The sequence below is a fragment of the Triturus cristatus genome, chromosome 9 (assembly GCF_964204655.1).
Source record: "Triturus cristatus chromosome 9, aTriCri1.1, whole genome shotgun sequence".
Lineage (NCBI taxonomy): Eukaryota > Metazoa > Chordata > Amphibia > Caudata > Salamandridae > Triturus > Triturus cristatus.
In genome coordinates this window covers 344,925,204-344,948,233 of record NC_140592.1, presented here as the reverse complement: position 1 = coordinate 344,948,233, position 23,030 = coordinate 344,925,204, and the positions used below count along the sequence as shown (strand labels likewise).

Here is a 23,030-nt window from a genome sequence, read left to right as displayed (position 1 = left end):
GAGGGTGAGCATATGGAAATGCTCCGATAGTATATATAGGTTTAGGGGTCGCAGGTCTGGGATAGGTCTGAGCAAGCCGTCCTTTTTTGGGATTAAGAAGTACAGAGAGTACACCCCTGTGCCCTGCTGGTCGATGGGCACTACTTCTATTGCCCCTTTTGTGAGCATAGCGAGCACTTCTTGCTGGAGTAAATCTAAGTGTTCGGCTGACATAGGACGGTGCTTTGGTGGTATGTTGGGTGGAGTGGAAGTTAGTTCTAGACAGTACCCATGTTGGATGATGTCCCTGACCCACCTGTCCGTGGTGATGTTCTTCCATGCGGACAGGAACTGCTGGAGTCGTCCCCCGACAGGTGTTATGTGGTCGGGGGGTAAGGAGAGGGCGTCACTGTTTTTTTTTGGAGAGGACCTGGTGTTGCCATAGCCACGTCCCCTGCCTTTGGTGCTGGATCCACGATATCCACCCCTGTTTTTTTTGTCATAGGTGCTTTGTGCGCCACTTTTAGTATACTGCTGTTGTGACCCCTGACCCCTTGTTGTGCCTCTATTTCCAGTGCGACGAAAGGAGCCACTACGAAATTGCTGCGTTTGCAGAGCCCCCATTGATTTCGCAGTGTCAGTGTCTTTCTTTATCTTTTCTAGGGTAGTGTCAACGTCTGGGCCGAATAAGAATTCTGTGTTAACTGGTAAGTTCAGAATATTGTTTTGGATCTCGGGTTTGAAGCCGGAGATTCTTAACCAGGCATGACGTCTTAGCATGACGCTTGTGTTTATTGCTCTAGCCGCTGTGTCAGCTGCGTCAAGGGCGCATTTTATGGATGCATTAGTGAGGAGTTGTCCTTCTCTAATGAGTAGCTCCGCTGACTCCTTATACTCATCTGGTAGATGTTGGAGCAGTGACTCCAGCGTGTCGTAATGTGACCTGTCATAACGTGCCAGGAGTGCCTGTGTATTGGCAATGCGCAGGATGTTCGCTGCTTGCGCTGCAATGCCCGATGTTTCTAGTACTTTTGACTCCTTGTCTGGGGGAGGAGCATCACCAGTCGTTTGTGAGTGGGCTCTCTTGCGAGCATTGGCAACCACCATGGAGTCTAACGGCAATTGACCCCTAATGTATTTAGGGTCACCGGGTGCAGGCTTGTATTTTTTTTCAATCCTAGGATTTAACACCCGGGCTCTTGTGGTGTCCTTGAAAATGTCTTTAGCAGGTTTGAGAACCCCTTTTAACATGGGCAGGGTTTTGACAGTTCTTTCTGAAGATGCGAAAGTGTCAAGCAGGAAGTCTTCCTCAATGGCATCAGAATGGAGTTCCACCCCATGATGAGCAGCAGCCCGCTCGATGAGGGCATTAAACGCAGCTGTGTCCTCGGTAGGAGACGTTTTTACGTTATAGAGTTGCGCATCTTGAGTATGTGGCGCGACACTTTGGTCTGTGGGGTCATCCCATGCCTGATCCGGGTCTTGTAGGTGCTCATCAGGATCTACGTCTCCTGGGTAGATGGAATCTTCCCCGCCATAGTCCTGTATTGCGTCCGATTCGGAGGGGGTAGGAGAAAAGGACTGCGGATCTGGATGGAAGTGTTGGAAGTGTTCTTGGAGCACTGGTTCCTGCTCCGCCGGCAGTTTGCGTTTAAGGGGAATTTTGTAGGGCTCCTCTTCCCTAACTGGCGTTATCTTGCGCTTGTGGAGCATTAACCTGCCAGTGTCGGCATCGATAAATTGTGGCCCCGAAGACTCTTGTTCTGTAAGGCCAGAGGTGGTGGACTGTGTGTGGAGGACACGTGTCCGAATTTGAAATAGTTTCGGTGCAGATGCCGGTGGCAGCCCAAACGTAATGTTGGAGGGCTTGGGTGTGTCGGGACCAGAGATAGAGTGGAGGGTTGCCCGGTCACGCATGCGTTGTAAAGATGCGGAGACCTGCTGCATAGTGAACGCAGATGGTGGTTTGATGGGCCCCTTAGTAGTAGACGTCGAGGCCAGCCCCGACTTTTTGTAGGAAGGGGGTCACTGGCCTGAAGGGATGTATCGACAGTCGACGTAGTCGAGGACTTAGTCGGCGCCGGTGCGCTAGGCGTTGTCGCAGCCGGGGCGGCCATCTTGACTGCGGAGGTTATGGCCTTCGGTGTCGGCGCCGAAGGTCTCGGTGCCTTGCGGTGCCCGAGGGCGTGCTTTGTCTGGGTGGCAAAAGTATCCGCTGCGGTGAGCTCGGCGCCGAAGTCTCTTTGTACGCGGTCGGAGCCGACGACTCTTTTCGGCGTCGGAGCAGTGGATGGTTTCGACGCCTTCGACCCGACCACCACCAGTTTCACTTTCGTTTTTGAAGGGACTGGAGCGATGGATGGTTTTGGGTTTAACAACCCGGTCGTCTTCGGTAATAGTGGCTCTTGCAGAGTGTTCGAGGCCGGACCGGAAGGTGGGGCCGAGGAACCATGTGTTTGATCTTGGGTAAGGCCCGAAGGCGATCCCTCGACCGGAGCCTGATGACGACGTACAGTTTCGGCCTCCGTTTCGACGGATTGGCCTAGCTCTTCGGGAGAGCTGTCTTCTTCAGCCCCGTAGGCCTCGTCGAAGTCTCCTACCTCATCGACGGTTTCGTCACGTCAAAAGATCACTTCGTCGTCATCCGATCGGGAATCGTGTTCTGAAGCGGGGCTAGAGACTACTACTTCCACGCTCTCGGCGTCCTCGTCCTCAGTGCTGAATATGTTGGTGGGAGCAGGCGCTGCTTGCTGCGCCTCCAGCCTCGCTGCCCGTCGGTTCCGCAGAGTCTTCTTAGATCGGAACCGTGCACAGGCCATGCATTTCGATTCGTCGTGATCCGGCGAGAGACATTTATTACAGACGGGGTGGACGTCGATATGAGGGTACTTCGCGTGGCATAACGGACACCTCTTGAATGGAGTCCTCGATTCCATCGTCGATCGAACTTCGAACCAAACTGGTCTGAAGTTGGAAGAGGGTGCGGTAACTATACCGACGAAAACTAAAGGCCTTTTGGCCTAAAACTAAGTATTCCTAAGTTGAGCTAAGATAGTCACATCCGAACCCAATGGCGGAAAAAAACAATCTAAGGATGGAGAGGATGCCCATGCGCACTGTAGTCCAGGGGAGGAGCCACCTATCTCGTGATACTTCGAAGACTCTTCCAGGACAACAATGTGCAATCATCCGGACCCAACACTAGGCGGCGATCTATGCACAGATATGAATTCAGCAGCCCACATGCCTCGAACACGAACGTGCTTGGGCGTCCCTTCCTTGACCACGAAAGGAGTGAAAAGCAGGAGCGGAAGGAGTGTGTGTAGCCGAAAAGCCTAAGGACTTGGCCGTAGCCCGCGAGTCCTTAAAACGCTCCAACGTGCAATCCGCCTTCTCGCCAAACAGGCGAGTGCCATCAAAGGGCATGTCCTTCAATGTGTTTTGGACATTCCCAGAAAAGCCAGTCGTTCTCAGCCAAGCGTTGCGCCACTGTCGTGGAAATCGCCCTGTCCAGTGAGTCAGCAGTGTCAAGACCACAACGGATCGTGAACTTGGCTGCGTCTCTCCCCCCAGCAATAGCTTGGGAGAGTACTGTCCGAGCCTCCACCGGACACTGAGGCAGCACTTGCGCAACCGTATCCCACACAGAATGGGAATAACGGCAAAAGAGACTTGCAGTGTTCACAGACTGCAGCCCTGAACGGGCAGAAGAAAAAATCTTCTTCCCAAACTGCTCCAGTTTCTTGGATTCCCCTGTCCGGTGGTGCGGAAGGGCACGCGCTCGGGACGCAGAGGCTTGGACAACCAAGCTCTCAGGGGGAGGGTGTTGGGAGAGGAAAACGGGGGTTGCCAGGCGATGGCGTTGGGCCACATTCTTGTCCTGTGTTAGGCCTGGACCAAGTGCCCAAAAGAACGGCCGAGAGTGCATCATTAAAGGGCAGCAGCGGCTCCGTAGAAGAAGACGCCGGCGGAAGCACCTCCGTCAGGAGATTAGTCCTGACGGCCACGGTAGGAAGCTCGAGGTGGAGAGCCTCGGCCGCCCTACGCAACACCATAGAGTAGGAATTACCCTCCTCCGTAGCCACAGTAGAAGGAGACAGTGAGCCAGGTTCAGGAGTATAATCCTGGTCACCTGCATCCCCCAGATCCTCATCCCAGTCCGGGTCTAACTTGCATTGTGCTGCGAGAGGGTCCTCAGACCCCTCCCAGTCTTCCCCGTCCTCTACAGCCTGCTGAACAGGTGGAACATAAGGAGGAGGTGGTTGACGAAAGGGATAGAAATTCCCAAACGGCGTCGGAATCGGCATTGGTCGACACCCCTCTGGCACCGTCTCCACGTTGGGAAGGAGGCCAGGGACGGCGTCGGCCAAAGCCGTGGCCGACGCCGGTGGCGTCGCAGTCGATGGAGGTTGTACTGGGCCAACAAACATGGACGGGGATCCATGCGTGGATCCATGGGGGTCTCTCAGCGTCAAGACCAAAGTTGACGTCGAAGAATGAGGACCACAGTCGGGCCCGCGGGGCCCGAAGGCGCACCGGCAGGGCCGGACGGTCCGAAGACACATGCCATGGCTGACAGGAACTCCTGAAGCTGGGCTGGGCTGGAGTCGCCAATGGACCCGGAAAGGGCGGGTAGGCCATCAGCAACTGTGGAGCCGCAGCGCCACATGCACCCTCAGCCGCGTCGCGTGACTGGTTAGGGGAAGGCTAAGAGCGACAGAACTTCTTGTGCTTCGCCTTACATGACTCCAAGTGCAAAGACTTGGAATGGTGGTGATGGCTCCGCGGCCGGTCCCTCGACCTCCCACGGGACCGGGACCTGGAACGGCGTGGAACCAACTCCCGGGCCTCTAGCCACTTTCGGGACCGCTCCCGCAAAGTTTTCGGAGCCATGTCCCGGCAGAAAGCACGACTTGGAGTCGTGGTCGCGGCCCAGGCAGTAGAGACACTCATGGTGCGGGTCCGTCACCGACATCGTGCTGGGACAGGCCACGCAAGACTTGAAACCGGGCATCCCTATGCACCTGGAGTGTAAGTATTCAAAAAACAGAGACAAAAGTCCCAAAAAAATCAGTCAAAAAATGACTGGGGGTACAACTCTCTCCGGATCTGCGCTTGCTGGCGCGGAAAAAGAAAGAACTGACGTCAGCGCGCGTGGGCGAGTCTAAGTAGCTCCAGCAATGTCATCTCGGTGACTACGACACAAACGACGTACGTGGAGCCGTACGACGCCGCCTACTGACGCGCAGTGGTACTGCTGACAAAAACTTTACGGATCCAGTCTGATGCCTGGGGATTTTCTAAGGTAAGGAATCTATCACTAACGTGTCTCTTTCAGATTTAGTTCTGCACTTGGCGAAGGATTACACGATTATGATAACTTATGAGAAATCATGTCTCCATATGGTATAGGGCCACTATGTTTTCCAAGCTAGCCACTCGATTTTATTGGAGATTGGAGATGAACTTTTCAGAAAAATAATGTTTAAAAAGTTTAAAGCCAAAGTCATGGGAACTAAACATGTACTCTGAACATCAGGTAAGCTACTGACCAAGTGTCATAAATCATTTTATTATCCTGTCAGATTGCCCACTTGTATCAAGCCTGTTATGCTCTGAGGTGTGGGGAAATGGACGAAGAAAGTGTGTACATAAGAAGAGGGAGAGAGCTACAGTGGAAACTGAATCGCTTCAAATTGTGGCCCTCACGAGATGGTCTCCACGATAGAGTCAGAATAAGAAATCTGGGAGCAAGAGAGAAAAAGGATCAGCAGAGAGTAATAAATGAGCTAGAATATGGTGAGACAAAATGTCAGATAGCAATGTGTGGCAGACTCCCCTCAAAAAGTAGAGTTGATCATTTAGCTGGGTTCAACAGTGTCTAGATTTCATTACTTTTTGCTCTCACCTCTCATGTGTCCCTGCAGGAACTCTCTCTTCACCATGACCTTTTAAAATTACTCTCACTAAAAGACACAAATGACAGTTATCAGAAATAGGGGTCTTGAAAATGGAATTGCTGAAAATTTAGAACCCTGGGAAGGTGAGACTGTCACTCTTGGTATTAATACTTTACCTTTGCTTAGTGTACTCTGATATTGTCAACAAATACCTCAGACAATAGTAGCATTTTCAAAGGAAAGTCTATCTGAACAAGAGTCCTATATTTCCACCATAAAAACTTAGGAAAAGATACGATCTCTGTGTTGACAATAACTTCTAAACCATTGGGATGGAAGACCCCACTGATATTCATGTTGAATTTGTCAAATTTGTGGATCGCCTGGGCAGAGCGAACATCCCATAACACCCCATCATTCAGCACCAGGTCATCTGTTGGGTTGAAGGTGGCACAATTGCGCTTGTAGTTGTTTGCCAGGTCAGAGTTGTACAGCGTCAGAAGATTATGGCCTGTTTGTATGTCGTATATCTGGAAGGGCAGGACAAAGAAAAATAAGGAACATATCAGGAGTTAAGTAAAACTTTACAGTAAAAGAACACAACTCTATTATAACCCCTGCAAGATGTATCCAAATCAAAAACAGTGAAAGCAAGTTCTTTTAATCCAACAGTATGAAAAAAATCTGGCTTGGGATATATTTCATGGAGTCACATACTTGAATACATTTTTTAGAACTGGCTGGCTAATGAACCAAAAAGGATGTTTACTCAATCCTCTTTTAATGTCAAGATGTAAGGTTGAAGCCTATCAGATTTTAAGAGTATCATCCATTAGCCACACTTTGTTTTTTTCTTAAAGGCAGAAGGGGATGCTGGTTAGATATTGCCTAATGACATGGCAAGGATGGTAGGGCCATACGCAAATATGAAAGATACTTATGATAGAGAATTAAAATTTATTTTAATTCCTGAAGTTGTTTAGCTGAAATGAGGACATCACACAAACACAACATTCTTCATTCACTTCTTACTTTTTGGGAATTCAGAACAGAAAAGGTTTATGCACTATTTAGAGACAATGACAGGGTGTAAATAATCTTATATTCTTCAACAATTTCTTTAGATCAATTAAAAAAACCTCACCAGAGGATGTTTGAAGATAAAATGCCCAACATTCTAATCCAATGACAGTGCAGCTTTGAAGAATGTGCTTACCAGAGATATGTACCAATTTTCATGTTGTTTCTCACAAATAACTATCTTGCCCAAAAGTGCAACAGGCCGACTTATGCACAGTGAGCCTTGCAGATTCCCAGGAAAAAACAATCACATGCCTTATAGCAATACAGGTAGAATTTAAAAAAAAAAAAAACACTAATAAGTCTAGGGAATCCTGGTTACACTGGTCCAATTCACAAACGCATACAAAATATGCTGGCAAATCAAGTACCCCAATCTCCGAAAGAGAACTTGTTTGCACAATGTAAGTGTTTAAATAATCAAACTCTCCGATCAGGAGTTAAAAGGTTTAGCTTTTCCTTTTCCCATAGCCTCTATTTGATCTGAGCTAATTTTAAGCATAAGAGCTTTTTTATTACTACCCAAATGTAGGAAAGTGTCCCTTTTAGTCATTGTCACCCCCACTTTTTGCCACGGATACTGATGTTTTTCGACTGATGTGTACACTTGATCCCTGCTAACCAGGCCCCAGTGCCAGTAGTGCTTTTTCCCTAAAACAATGTAAAATGTTCTTATTGTCACACATTTGACACACACTTTGGCACCCCTGTAAGTCCCTAGGAAGTGGCATCCCTGGTACCTGGGGCATGGGTACCAAAGAGAGTCCCTAAGGGCTGCAGCAGGTATTATGTCATCCTAAGGGACTGCCCATACAAATCACATGCAGTCTGCTATTGTAGACTGCGTGTCACGGTGCAAACCATGATTGAAAACACAACATGGCATAATCACTGTGTGCCATGCCAAAGTCACTGCAGTTGCCATGAAAAGGACACCGCACGTAATATATGTAAGCCACCCCTATAGCATGCCTTGTGGCCCTAAAGCAGGGTGCATTATACTACATGTGCTGTCTAATTCAATGACTGGATGGTACAAGTAAACAGGGAAGCCATCTTAAGGACATTTACTGGGCACAATCATTACGAGTTCCCCAGCTACATGATGGCTTCAATGAAATCTATGGTGTTTGGTATCAAACACCTGGTCTTAATAAATCTGTACCGATGCCAGTACAAGATTTATTATGACATGCACCTTAGAGATCCCCCCAGAAAATATACCACTATTTAGTGTGCTGGCTGACTGGTGTCGCCCAGCCTGCTACCACAGACATGTTTCTGACCCCTTGCAGGTGAGAGCCCATGCTCTCGGAGGCCAGCAACGATGCCTGCTTCGGAGGAAGGTATTCACACCTACTCCAACAAGATGGCTAGTGATTTAGCATATTTTAGGGGCTTCAAAGCCCCTGCTGCCTTTGATACACGACACTGGGTTCCCCCAGACCTGGGAGATGCCACCCCAAGCCCTGAAGCCCATTTGGCACCAGGATAGATGGGAAAATAGCTATGCATTAGGCTTGTTGCACCACCAGGCTAGTCACACCCGTAAGCTGGGTTGCCTGATGTGCTCCACAAAAGAAGGCTCCCACCATCTTGCTTTTGGCGGAATCAGGAACTCTGGGACAGGGTTGTGCCCACTACCCACAGGAAGTGGTCATATAGGGGTAAGTTGCTCATTGGGTACTACCCTTCACTCCCCTTAACGCTCCTAAATTCAGTACTTAGGTGCCTCCCTGACACCAGGAACTCAGATACACCTGACCCCTGAAGAAGGACAAAGAAGAGTGGAAGAATGCAAGAACTGAAGACTAGATGTGAACTTAGGGCAAAACCCTGCCTGCCTGCTCCTGTACCGACAATTACAAAGACCCGACTCGTCCTGCAGCTGTGCATCCTCCAAAAGCCTCGGAGGGTTGCCAGCACTTCGCCAACCCATCAGCATCTCCCTTGAAGTGGAGGAGCCACTTCCCTGCAGCCACCGACCACAATATACAGTTCAGAGACCTGCTGACCACTGAGTCCACCAACACAGCAGCAGCCCAAGAGGAAGTCCCTGTGCTCCAGGAGGCCAGATCAGTCTCCTCACCACGTTTGGGGACGCCAGGACCCACAGGAGCCGCCCTGCACCAATTCCCGGGAAGCCGGACACCTTGAAGCAACCAAGGCTTGTTCAGTGTCCAGCCCATATACCAATACCTCCAAAACTGCCCTACCGATGAGGGACGTTCGCTGCACCGCGGCCAGCACTGAGAATGGCCCTGCTGTCCTAGTTTGTCCCCATGACCAGGTCGACCACAAGAAGTGAGAGCCTTCAATGCAATCGATCTGCAGGACCAAACACCTCTGCACCCGAGGCTCACAGCCCAAGTCAGAGTCTACCAACGGTGCACCCTTGCTCCAGAGACCCTCAGGAACCAAGCCCCCTTTTGGATCCCAAAGGACTTGTTCCCAAGTCCCCATTTGCAGCATTTTTCTGCCTATAGGTTTCCTCATTGACTACAGTGGTATGGTTCGAGGCTACCCTTGCAATCAGCACCTATGCAACGCACACCCCAGGGCAGTTAAAGCAAAACTGCTGGTGGTTCTAAGGACCTTGGCCCCTACTTACCTTAAGTCCAGAACAAAAGTCCAGAACAACAGTCCAGTAAGTCGTTTGCAAGTCTCCCATAGGATAACATTACTCCGTTCGAGGCTCATTCCTCAAATCTGACAGCTGTATTTTTTAAGTGTCAGAAAATCGCTAATTCTAAAAGTACTTACCAAACCTTGTATATATGGGCTTCTGAATAAATATAGAAACCTATGTTATTTTTCTAAATTTGTGTTGGATTTCCTTGAATATGTATCTCCTTTATTGTGTCTGTGTGCAACCCTCTGATAAGCCTAAGGCTGCTCGACCACACTACTACAAATAGAGCACCTTGGGATAGCTAGAGCAAGCCCCTGTACGCTAATAGGAGATAACAGGACTCTCTTCACAGTGCACCTTGTTTTGTTACACTATATAGAGAGCCAGCTTACTACACCAAATCAAATTATACATTTATTGTGTGGTTAACAAAAGCATTACAATAAGCAAACATGCCATTAAGATAAAATAATGTGCATATTAAAATAAAATTAATTCCTCCGAATGAAACCTAGCAAATCGGTCCTGGTCCCGCTCCATCTATCCAGAGACTGTTATGACTGGCAGTCCACGATACCGCTTCGGCGTCAGTCATTTAAGTATCTTGGGATTTGGGTGGCTCTCCTCCCGGAACTGGGGTGGTCCCTTAATGTTACCCCGCTCGTGAAGGAAGCTAGGGCGGATCTCCACAGGTGGGAAGGGTCGCCCTATTTAAAATGATGATCCTCCCCAGATTTCTATATGTTCTCCAGAATACCCCCTATTGTTTCCGTGGGCGTGGTTTCGGGAGTTAGACACGATGGCCGCTAAGTTCCTCTGGGGGGAGGGAGGACCCGGTTGGCACTAAAGACCTGCCAGATCCCTTCATTCGACGGGGGCACGGGGATGACACACTTATATCTCTACTACCTGGCGACCCGTCTATGGAGTATACACGACTGGTTCAACGGGGGCTGGTCTGATCCGGCCTACAGGCTGGAACTTAGCGTGCTTGGACTGCCCAAGATCCAATCCCTAATGTACGGGGAATCCATTCCGTCCGCCCTGCCCGATGTCTCGCGCTCTGTGCTCCTAGCTTGGAGGGCGGCCTTACGACACACCAAATGGACACACAAACTCACTCAGCACACGCCCCTATGGCACGGCACGTGGCTCGGGGAGGTTAGTGGGTTACAGGGGTTCCACAAATGGGATCTATCAACTTGGCGATGTGTGGGCGAGCGGCCACATGCACTCTTTTCAAGACCTTCAATCCCGATACTCCCTGCACCCGTCACAATTTTACAAATACTTACAATAGCGGCATGCCCTCCACGTACATATACAAGACGATACCAGGGTCCCAGAGTACAGCCCCCCGGAGGCGCAGATCATGCTGGGTGACCTGGGGAGGGGGGGGGGGCATCTCCCGCATCTATAAGACGCTGGTCAACAACACCCCGACCTCTCTTGTCCTTTTCAGGGGCCAATGGGAGGAGTGGGTGGGTCCGCTGTACGAGGAGGACTGGCGTAATGCTCTTATGTCACCCAAAATGGTCAATACATCCGCTAAACTCCGCCTGGTCCAATTATACTACTTTCACACGGCTTTCCTGACCCCGCAGCGCCTATATCGGGCCGGCTTTTCCCCGTCCGCCGCATGTATGAGATGCGGCCAAGACCCGGCCGACTTCTACCACATGGTATGGGCATGCCCTTGACTGGTTCGGTTTTGGGGAGAGATCGAGGGTGAGCTGTCCGAGGTCCTGGGGTGAGAGGTTCCCCATGATCCACGTCACTCCCTTCTCGGGATTACAGACGGACGAGACGGGTCCAGGAACGAGAAGTTACTGTATAATACAGCCATGGTTGTGGCCAAGAGGGACATTGCCGCCTCCTGGAAACTTCCCACGCCACCAAGCTCGGAGAAAAGGCGGAGAGGGATGGACTGGTGTGCGGCTCAAGAAAAACCCATGTACGAGGCACGAGGGTGTCCTAAGAAATACCGGAGGGTGTGGGGCAAGTGGCTGGGAGCCGTGGAATAACCTGTTCTTTATGCGTACGTTATGTATTTACTACTGGGGGGTGGGGCGGATAAGCGATGCCTGTGTTCCTTGTACTGTACTGTATCAATATTGGTGCTATCCACAGCCGTGTTGCTGATGCTTGTTTTCTAAGAAAATCAATAAATTTGTTTATCAAAAAAATAAAAAAATTCATCTTCATTCAATTTCTAGTTTTTTTTTTTAAAATGAACTCTCAGAAGTCCACATTTGGACTTTCACGTGGTGAGTACTAACTAGAAAAAAACAACTTGTTGGAATTTCTTGAATCGCACAATCCTTACCCAATGCTTGAGTCTAAACTATCAAGGTCTATAAAAAAAAATGTAAAAAGGAGCAAGTAGATTCCATAAGTAGAGCAATTCGCCGAGTACAGTTTTTTTTTTCTGTGCTCCATTTACAATCACTGGGTATCCATTGTCAATAACCATAGCTTAGGAAGATAAATAAACACAAAGTATGATCAAAGTCATTAAGGTGATGGAGATCTGAGCACACTAAAGGACAGGTTACTTACCTCCTGTAACACCTTATCTGGTAGAGACATGATCAATCCCCAGATTCTGTACTTTTGAACTTCCAGGCATCAGGATGGAGCTGGAAGATTTTTATTAGCAGTACCCCTGCACACCGGTAGGTGGCATCGGTTGACTCCGTGTAACGTCTTCGGCGTCATGTTAGTCATCTTCATGGCGGTTGCGTCATCAATATAACCGCCACTCCAGCGCGCCGACGTCAGTACCTTTCACGACTTTCCACGCCAGGAGCGCGGAGCCATGAAGAGACTAACCATAGTGTGTTAAAAAAAAAAAAGACAGCTAGGGCCTTGAAGGGGAACAGCCCTGACACTACCAACAACAATTCCGCAGTGCGGGGAGGATGGGTGGGTCGGTAAGGAATCTGCGGCTAGATCATGTCCAGATTAGGCGTTACCGAAGGTAAGTAACTTGTCCATCTGATAGAGACATCTAGCCGCAGAATCATTACCTCTGAACAGATACCCAAGCAATACCTACTCCGGAGGTGGGACTGCGGAAAGCTTTAGACAAGAAAATCCTACAGAACAGAACGTCCATACCGGCCTTTCAGCGAACCGGAGAATCCAGGCAGTAATGTCTGGCAAACATGTGCAGAGATGCCCATGTAGCAGTTTGGCAGGTATCTGCAATTGGAACCCTACGCAGTAGGGCTGTGGCGGCTGCCTTCGCCCTGGTGGAATGGGCCCCATGGCCTTCGGAAGGCTGTTTTTTGCCAAGGTGTAACAAATCTTTATACAGAGGATAACCCAACAGGAGATAGTCCTCTTCTGAACAGCACACCCCTTCTTTGCTCCCACGTATCCTACAAAGAGTTGGTCATCCACCCGGAACTCTTTAGTGCGGTCAAGGTAGAACGATAACGCTCTTTTTAGGTCCAGACAATGGAGATTCACCTTTGGAAGGGTGAGGAGGTGCATAGAAAGTGGGCAGAGTAACAGACTGTCAAAATGGAAGGGAGTTACAACCTTGGGCAAAAAGGATGCCGTAGTTCTTACTACCACTTTGTCCGGAAAGACTGTCAGGTAAGGAGGCTGTGATGACAGTGCCTGCAGTTCACTCACCCTTTTGGCAGAGGTAATTGCCCCTAAAATGAAAATGCTACTTACCCAGTATGCATCTGTTCTTGGCATGTAGAGCTGTAGACTCTCATGCTTATGCATAGATCGCCATCTAGTGTTGGGGCAGGATGTTTGCACTTTGTTTATCTTCAAAGAAGTCTTCCTAGTCACGAGGTAGGTAACTCCTTCTTTCAGTGATAGTGCGCATGGTCATCGACTCCATCTTCAGATTATTTTTCCGCCATCGGGTTTGGATGTTACTCGCTGCGCTCCGGTTTGACACCGATCCTTCGGTTTCCCTCGGTGCGTAGGTGAGTTGTACAGTGGTTCAAACAGTGCATACATCAAGAAAGTAAGAATCAAATTAAGGTCCCACCGTGGCATAAGAAAAGGAGATGAGAGAGACAAATGGTTTAACCCATTCAAAAGCCTCTGCACCAAAGGGGATTTAAAAAGGTGAAGGCTGATCTGGCAGCCGAAGAAAACCCGAGAGGGCGCTGAAAGGTAGCCCTTCAGAGTGCCCAAAGCAGAGCCCTGCTGGGCCAAGGAAAACAAACAAGAGAATATCTGAAACAGAGGCAGATAAGGGGTCAATAGACCGTTCTGTGGAATATTTACAAAATCTGTGCCATCGGCAGGCATATACAGATTTCGCAGAGGCACACCTGGCTGCCAGAATAACTTCGCAGACTTCGGGAGGAAGATCAAAAGCGGTAAGCTGTCGCCGCTTAATCACCACGCAAGGAGGCGGAGGGTGGACAGTTTTGGTTGGAGGACCCTCCCCTGCTGCTACCACAGAAGATCCTCCCAAAGGGGCAGCCTGATCGGAAAATGGATGCTCATTGCCAGAAGCTTGGGATACCAAATTCTCCGTACCCAGTGTGGAGCCACAAGAATGATTGTGCCTGGTCGCTACTGATCTTCTTGAATACTCTGGGCAGGAGTAGTATAGGCAGAAAGGCGTACAGGAGGCCTGAGCTCCACTCACGACGAAAAGCATTGCCGAGCAAGAGTTGCCTTGGAAACTCCAAAGCGCAAAACTGCTGACATTGTGCACTCTCTTTGGAGGCGAACAGAATTAACCTAGGCTCTCCCCAGCGCTGAAAAAAAAACATGTACGACCTCCAGATGGAGACGCCACTCGTGATCCGCAAGGCGCCTTCGGTCGAGTTGGTCTGCTCTGGCATTCAGAGACCCGGCCAGACGGAAACGGCAAATACAACGACCGCCGAACAACGCGTTGCCTTTGCAAAGCGGGTGGAATAACGAATGCGTCTGAACCACAAATTACATTTACTACGCAAGTTGTTACAACAATATTCATTAGGCCATGGGGCGCTGGACTTTAAAGTCCATGCTTTCCCTACTTTCCGGTGATTGGAGTTGGAAAAGTAAATTATACTATTCCAAAGTCCAGCATCCCCTTAAGGAAAGTCGTCGTAAATGGAATGATAGGTTCAGACACATTTTTTTTCCACCACTTTGTTTAGGAACATGTGGAAAATGAATGTGTGGTTGTCTCATACAACCCCGGCCACATGTTGAACGACCAGGGAAACGCCCTGTTGTTCTAGACAAGTCAGAGACACAGGGCCTCTTGACAGAGTCCATGACCCAACACCGCCCAATTTGTTGCAGTACCACATGGTGGTGGTGTTCTGTTAACACCTGAACCTGCTTTTCCATGATGGAAGGAAGAAAAGCATTCAATGCCAAGCGAATCACTTGGAGTTCCAACAAGTTTATAAGGAGTCCGGATTCCGCCGGAGTCCAGAGTCCTCTGATCTCCATCTCTCCCATACAGCTGCCCCTCCCATGAGTGGTGAACCTGTCACTACTGTGTGATCCGGTAAGGGAAGGGAGAGGGGTCTGCCTCTGACTCAATTGCGGTTGGTCAGCCACACTGTTGATCCTGAGCAGATCCCTCCAAGATCTGGTCCGTGTTAGGAGAGATTTTCCTGATGCTGCGCCCACTGTAACTTCAGATCCCACTGCAGAGCCTGCATATGCCATCTGACATGTGTCACTAGCAGGATGCAAGAGGCCATGAGGTCCAGCAGCCTCAGAGTCAGTCTCACCGAAATCCAGGATAGAGGCTGAAACATCGATATCAATGCCTGAATATCCTGGACTCGCCGCTTGGGAGGATAGGCACAAAACTGCATTGTGTCCAGAAGAGCTCCAATGAAAGAGCGTTTGAGAGGGAGTCAGGTGTGACGTTGATAGTGAACCCCAGCGAAAGTGTGACATTTGCTGTAGTTTGGAGAGGACAAACTGGGGTGAGCTCACCTTCAACATGCAGTTGTTGACATAGGGAAAGACTGGCACCCTTGATCTGCGCAAATGAGCTGCGACCACTGCCATCAGCTTGGTGAACATCCAAGGTGGGCTGGGAGCACTGTGAACTGAAAGTGCTTGTTGTCTACTGTGAACCGCAGGTAGCGGCGATGGGCGGCAAGACGGGAATGTGAAAATAGGTGTCCCGCAAGTCCAACACACATCCTGTCTCCGGGGTCTAGGGCAGACAAGACCTGGGCCATAGTGAGCATTTTGAACTTTTCGTTTTTGAGAAAGTAGTTGAAGGCCTGCAGATCTTGAATAGGACGAAGGCCCTTGTCCTTTTTCGGGACCGAAAAGTAGTAGGAATAGCAACCACAGCCGACTTCTGGTGCCGGAATCCTCCCTATGGCTCCCCTGGTCAAAAAATTCCCGACTTCCTCCTGAAGCAAGGCCAGGTGGTCCTCCATCAGCTGGTTGTAAGTCAGAGGCATGGAGGGAGGGGTAGTTTTGAAAGCAAGGGAGTAACCTTTTCGGACAATCTGAAGAACCCACTTATCCAATGTGATGTGCTGCCAGTTGTGGAGGAGATTGCTGATACTGCCACCAACCAGCCGCTCATAATCTTGAAGGGCCAGACTAGGAAGGTGTAGAGGCTGAAGGGGGAGGAGTGGACTGACTCTACCTCTGGCCACTTGACCTACAGGGTCGAAAGGAACCATGGAGACACAGAGGTTGATGAACTTGCGCAATCTTGTTGCTAGGATATGTGGCCACGAAAGGGACAAAACGCAGATGGGGAACAGGTGGTCACCAAGAGGCCCAAGGACTTGGCCGTAAACCGTGAGTCCTTAAAGCACTCCAGGGCCAAGTCTGCCTGGTCTCCGAATAGACAGGTGTCATCAAAGGGCATGTTCATAGGGAAGCCTGGACATCCCCAGAAAAGCCAGAAGCTCTCCGCCAGGCATGGCGTCAAACAGCCGCTGTTGATGACACTGCTCTGCCCAGCAAGTTGGTGGTGTCCATTCCTCAATGAATGGCGAACTTGGCTGCATATTTCCCGTATAATACAGCTTGGGAGAGAAAGGCCAGGTTCTCCTCTAGGACCTGTAACAGCACTTGTACAACCAGTTCTCACAAGGAGTGGGCGTAACGGCCCAATAGGAATGCAATGTTTATTGTCTGCAATGCAAGACTGGTGGGAGAAATTTATTTCTTGCCCAACTATCCAGCCTCTTCTATTTCCTGCCCAGGGGTGCGGTAGGGAACGCCCCCTATGAGGCAAACGCTTGGACCACCAAGCTCTCGGGTGTAAGGTGGTTGGTGAGGAATTTCAGGTTGCCCGGTGCAGGCCGACGGCGGCAGGTGATTGTCATATTCACAGGAGCCTCTGTGCTGGGCTTGGACTAGGTTCCCAGAAGCAAACACAAGGAGATGATGGACGCAGTGCTGAAACTTTTCAGACACTCACCCCCAGTCACTGATCTGGGTTGAATCTATCATCATTCTTTAGCTCACTTCGCCACCCCAGGTCAGACCCAGCTATATGCAAATCAATCTTGACCCTGTGCCTCATGGGAACAGTCCAGCCTGAACTGTCAAGCCATGTCTACCCTGGACCGGAAACAAGCATCCTGGGACCGGTTTCGGGGTAACACCCCTCATCAGCCAGGGTAGCTTGAGGCACAGGGTCAAGACTGATTTGCATATAGCTGGGTCTGAACTGGGGTGGCGAAGTGAGCTCAAGAACGATGATGAGTTCAACCCAGATCTGTGACTGGGGGTGAGTGTCTGGAAAGTTTCAGCGCTCCGTCCATTATCTCTGTGTGTTTGCTAGGTTCACAGAAGGAAATAAGTCAAGAGCTCGTTGAAAGGCAGGAGGGGTTCAGAGGAGGAGACACCCAGCTGCAGGACTTCTGTCAATATGTTCGTCTTGACTTTCATCGAAGGGAGCTGATGGTCCAGGACCTCAGATGCCATAACCACCATAGCACATGAAGCTACCTCCTCCTTATCCATGGTAGGGGGAGAAAGCAAACCGGATTCTAGAGAGGTATCCAGTACACTGGTTTCACCCAATTCCTCATACCAGTCCATTTCGTGCTCAGGCTCGTCTTGCAAAGGGTCCAGCAACCACTTCCAATCCTCCTCCATTCCTATTTGCTCAAAATAAGGCTGAGAAACCAACTTAGGACTCCAGCGTGCCATTGGTGCCGGAATCTACGTTGATAGGTGCTGATCCGGCTTCGGGTCGTCAGGGGTAAGACTGGGACTGGAGCCACCGGGGAATGCCGCCGGTGCATGCCGTTGGCGTTGGGTGTCTCGGCACAGGGGCTGGCACTGGGGAAGGTCACGGAATGACCGGTGCTGGTCTGGATCCACATCTGGATTCACTGGGGGCATTGGTGCCAGAGCTGCCGGCACGGAACCCTATTGCAGGAAGGTAGGATCCTTCTAGCATGGTTACCCCCACTTTTTGCCCAGTGACAGTGTGACCTAGTCTGCTGGGATTCTGCTAATCAGGACCCCAGCAATTGTGCTCTCTCTCCTAAATTGGCATGGTAAGTATATTGGTACCACTACAATGGACTACTGTGTATCCTTATAAGTCCCTGGTATATGGTACTAAGGTACCCAGGGTATAGGTACATCAGGGGTCTCCCATGGGCTGCGGCATGTATTGTGCCAGCCATGGGTGTCCACTTAAACTGTGACTACAGGCCTGCCATTGCAGCCTGTGTGAGTTGGTGCTTGGACCTCTCACAGCACATATAAGTTTCCTTATATCTGAGGTCACTGCACTTAAAACCTATAAGTCACTCCTATAGCAGGGGGCTTGGTTACAAGTGTGAGGGTGCCCCTGCAAGAGCAGAACGCCCCTACAAACCCTGGAATCGATTATCCAGGCTTTAAGTGCGGTCAGGTATTTTAATACATATAGCGGATATCAGTCATTACGAGCTGTCTAACTATACAATGGTTGCACCAAACCCACTTATTGTTGGCTATCAAACACATTGGAATCATACCCCAACACGGATTCCAGTGTTGAAGTATCATCCCATGAACTGGGGTGCTCCTTAGGGGACCTCCCCCCCAGATAACAGCCTTTTAGTGTCTGCAAGCAAGCTCATGATGCTGACGACCACAGACACAATTCTGCTCTTCTGCTGCTGAGCTCGAGCAGGGAAAGGTAGAATAATAGGTTATTTCTCACAGCGAGGTGTGACCACCTCCCAGACAGGACTTAGGGTATTGGGCTGGGGAGGGGTGCTTGCCAGCACCACAAGACTGCTTTGAAGGGCACAGATGGTGCCCTCCTTGCAACCAGTTCAGCAACCCTTAGTTCCTGCTCTGGTACAAAACCGGACAAAGGTCAGGGGAGTTTCCTCCCCTATGTCCAGCCCCTTCTGTGGGAGTCATCCCAACCCTTTCCTTAGGGTACTTAAGGGATCCCCTTGTGGGACCAGACTCCACCCTGAAACTACGTTGCACTTCAATTGTCTCCATACTTTGACTTTGTTGGACTTCGACTGGAACCAAGACTGCATCAAGGAAGACTCTTGCTGCTCCTGGTCTCACTGTTCAAGTCTTCTGCGTCGCCTGTGTCTGTGCCTCATCCAGGTTCGCCAGAAGACCTGTGGGCATCAAGGACATCCGAAGAAATCTCCCTTGGAGTGAAGGAGTCACTTCCTTGCAGGCTTCGCAACGAAGCTGACCTGTCTGCTGTTCCCGACGTAACACAGACATCCAGAGGCTCAAACCATAGAAGGTGGTTCTGTGGTTCCCTAGAGGCCTGACCTATCTTCCTTGTAATTTGGAAGACAGTATCCCTCGTCGGGGCTACTGGGACCGAACCCCTGTGAACTGCATCGACATGCAGTTGCCAAGGCTTTTTGGCTCAGCACTCCTGAGATCTTCAGGCTACAAGAAGCTCCAGCCTCCAGCACCTAACTTACTGAAGAACAGAGTGCTCCCTGCATCTTCTGAATCGTGCACCTCAGACTTTGGTGAGCTGCTTGAGGTCCACTTGCGACTTCTGTGCCTCCGGCCTGTGGGTCCTTTCAAGGGTTTCCTTTGCTTCAGTGGACCCCACTGCTTGCTCAGGGCTTACCCTGACTCTCCTGTCTTTGGGGAGTCCTTTGATGGTCTCAACGTTCGGTCCTTTTTGTTCGCCCCACCAGTTGCGGCTACCAAGGCTTGTTGATGCTCCCGTCAGACACCGAACACCGATATGGGACAGCTCGTGCACAGCTCCTGGTCTTCCTCAGCATTGCCAAGTCTTCACAGCTGCAGCGACAAGGTCCCCATCGTCTCATCTGAACCTCCCGACATCGGTGGGCATTGTGTTTCCATGCCTCTTGGTCACCTCTGAGTGGCATAGACTCGGTCCCCTCTGCTTGTCGTTTCTTCACTTCAAGAATCCACCCTTGGATTCCGCCGGACTCCTTCACAGGCTTCTCCAGAGGCATCTTCTTCAAAGACCACCATTGTCGTCTACGGCAGGTTTTGACGTCACTTCACCCCCATGCACCCGGCTTCCCTTGTGCAGGTAACCTATCTCCTGGAGCATCCACAGGAGGGGTGGCTCCTGGGTACTTACCTTGGGTAGTCCCTTGTGTCCCCAACTCCTCTGAATCCTCTGGTCCAAGTTCTGTTCTACTTTGCAGTTCACATTCTACTTTTTTAATATATGGTTTGGTCTCCCCAGAGAGACCACTGTATTTTGTGCTACTTACCTGATTGTTTTCGAAGTATTCTTGTGTATTGTGTTGATATCTCTAGGTAGGAGATGTACCAATGTGGTAGTGAGTGTTGTGTAATAAATAGACTTATTTTTTATATAAACAGTGTGTAGTTCTTTTCATTTAACTTGCACTACTGATTAAAGTTGGTAAAACAAGCTGCTTTACACTCCTTCAAGATAAGTCGTACGGCTGCTCTACACAGCTACCACTGAGAGCTTTCTATGGTTATCAAAGACTACTAAAATCTCCATAAGGTTGTCTGGATTAGTGCAAGGTGCATCATTTAGATAAGTGTGCAACATATACTAAGCCAGCCTCTTACACCAATGGAGCCCCTTCTGAGCCTCCTGGACCCAAATGCGCATCTAGAGGGTCAAATCGCCCAAACATGTGTAGGAAGGTGGATATCTGACTATGGTTACCCCCAAGTTTTTTGCCTAGTGTCTAGCTGGTTTTTCGACTTAGTAGGCCTGAGATCCTGCCATTCAGGGTCTCAGCCTGTCTGCTCTCTCTTTAAAATGGACTCCATGTACCCTAGGTGCATAACCCATTGGAACTAGATCACCCTGTGAGCCCCTGTACCAGTGTACACTAGGTACCCAGGGCATTGGTGTATCTAAGGCTACCAGGGGCTGAAGCATGTATTGTGCCACCCCTGGCCTGGCCTAACAAATTTGACACAACTGGCTGATCACTCAGCTGGGGTAAGTTGGTGTAACCACCTCTTACTTAGGTGTAGTATACCTATACCTAACCTTAAAATGGGACACATGTTAACCTATAAGTCACTCCTATGGCAGGCCTTAACAATCCTGAAGGCAGAGTGCTTGGTTCCATGTGAGATAGTGCTCTGGCATGAGCTGAGCCTGTCTGCAGTGGTCGGAACAACTTCCTTCTACCGTTTCCAGATATCGTCATACCATATACTCTTAAGTGCATTATGAACCTCGCGGTTAAATGCTATCTTTGGTTTGGCTTTATCAAAACATGTCGAGTAAGGTGTCATACGAATTGGAATACTAACCCCTCGCCAGTTCTGGCGACGGGGTTAGCATTCCACCCTTCTAGAGGGACACGACATGTACAGTACCTGAAACCCGGGTAAAATCAGACATAGCCTCAGCTCCACAAAATGGATGCTGCCACCACAGACACAAGTCTGCCCTCCTGCTGCTGGGAGTCCTTCCAGCTTGGGAGACGTGGACAAAGGGTTTCCTGCCAGGGGATGTGCGTGCACCACCCCAGACAGGATTTTGTGTATTGGTCAGGTAGGGCTTGAAAGGAATCAGACATGCCTGAGGCTCACAAGGAGCCTCGGTGCATATGCCAGTTCAAACCGGTCCTGGGGCACACCAGCCCCGGACCTGGGGCCAGCTGGACAAAGGATTGGGGGTGTAACCACCCCCCTTCCTGGTCCCACCCTTAGGGAGGGACCTAGCAGGTAGTCCGGCCCCTAGAATCCGCTTAAAGGTAGGAGCTGTGTCCTAAGACTTCAGACATCCTGGAATCAACTTAACTACAAAAAGAAAACGGGAACTTCGACGCTCTGCTGCACAGAGGACAGAAGGAAATCTCCCCTATGGTCAGGGAGTGACCATCTTGCTAACGCAAGCACCAACCAGCTACTCGACGTCTGCTTTGCCGCCGCCTCCTGCCGGAGCCCGAGCCCAGAGCCCGACAAGACCTGGACCTCCAGACCTCTCACCGCCCGATCCACAGTCCCTGAAAAGAAGGAACCCGTGGAGGCACCGAGACACGTGGAGCCAGCCATCTTGAAAGACCCACAACAAGCTGCAAGCGCGACAACAGAGGCTCCCTCCAAGTTGTGCTTTGGGTCCTGAGAAGCCCAACATCCGAGCAGCATCTGCACCCAAGGTGAGCCCTCCAGCATCTCGGCGTGGGGCCCCTCTGCACTTTGCAACTCGACGCGCCTAACCGGACCCTGGCCCATTGGCTAGAGGCCATCTCGGCGACCTAACTTGAGAACTACGACGCTGGTCTGGTTGCTCCAGACTGGCCCCTGCTGCCCTCCAAAGGAGCAGCCCCTCTGACCTTGCTGGTCAGAACCATCAGCTTTCTTCATTCTTCACGACTTCTGCTTTTGCCAAGGCTTGTTTGCTTCCTTCGAGTCGCCGACACCGCCGACAGCGAGAGCCTGCGTGGGACAGCTCGTGACCCGACTCCTGGACGTCGTCGACCTTCAGGGACCACGTGGCTGCGGAGACAAGCTACACCTCATCACCTGTTTGCACCCGACATCGCCTGGTACCTACCTGGTGCCACGCCGGTTACTGGCTAGTGACTGTGAACACTGTCCCCTCTGCTTTCAGGTCTTCTACAACTCCGATCCACTCTTGGATCCACCGCATCTCTTCTGGACCGACCGCCTGCAGCATCTTTGTCATCAGGCTCCATTGAACAGATAGACGAAACCCGACGCACTTCGAGACCTATGCACCCGCTTCCTGAGGGTGAGGTAAAGCTGGCACTCCGGTGCCCAAGTGTAGAGAAACGTCTCTAGTGTCTCTAGTTAAAGTCTTAAGTTCGTAGTCCATCCAGAAGACCCTTCTAGCAGTAACTTTTGAACTTTTACGCACCCATTGAAAACCTATGGGAGCCTGCGTGTAACTTTCCTCACTGCACACGCGACCCGTGGACCTCCTGGTCACTAACTGAAGTTAGCTCCTTGTAGGCCCAGCGATTCTAGAGGCCCTAGGCCTTTTCCCTTTCCTGTTCGTGGTAATTATACCACTATTTTAGTATATGGTTTGATCG

General features: G+C 50.3%; 1 protein-coding gene across 6 annotated transcripts in view; it reads right to left on the bottom strand.

Annotated features, from left to right (window-relative positions):
- Nucleotides 1-23,030, bottom strand: part of DCAF1 (DDB1 and CUL4 associated factor 1) — an 814,171-nt gene that overhangs the window by 231,668 nt on the left and 559,473 nt on the right. For all 6 annotated transcript variants that reach the window (XM_085625108.1, XM_085625107.1, XM_085625110.1 and 3 more), the window contains exon 18: nt 6,176-6,409. In XM_085625108.1, coding sequence (XP_085481234.1) covers nt 6,176-6,409 — 234 coding nt within the window. The remainder of the gene's footprint in view (nt 1-6,175; nt 6,410-23,030) is intronic.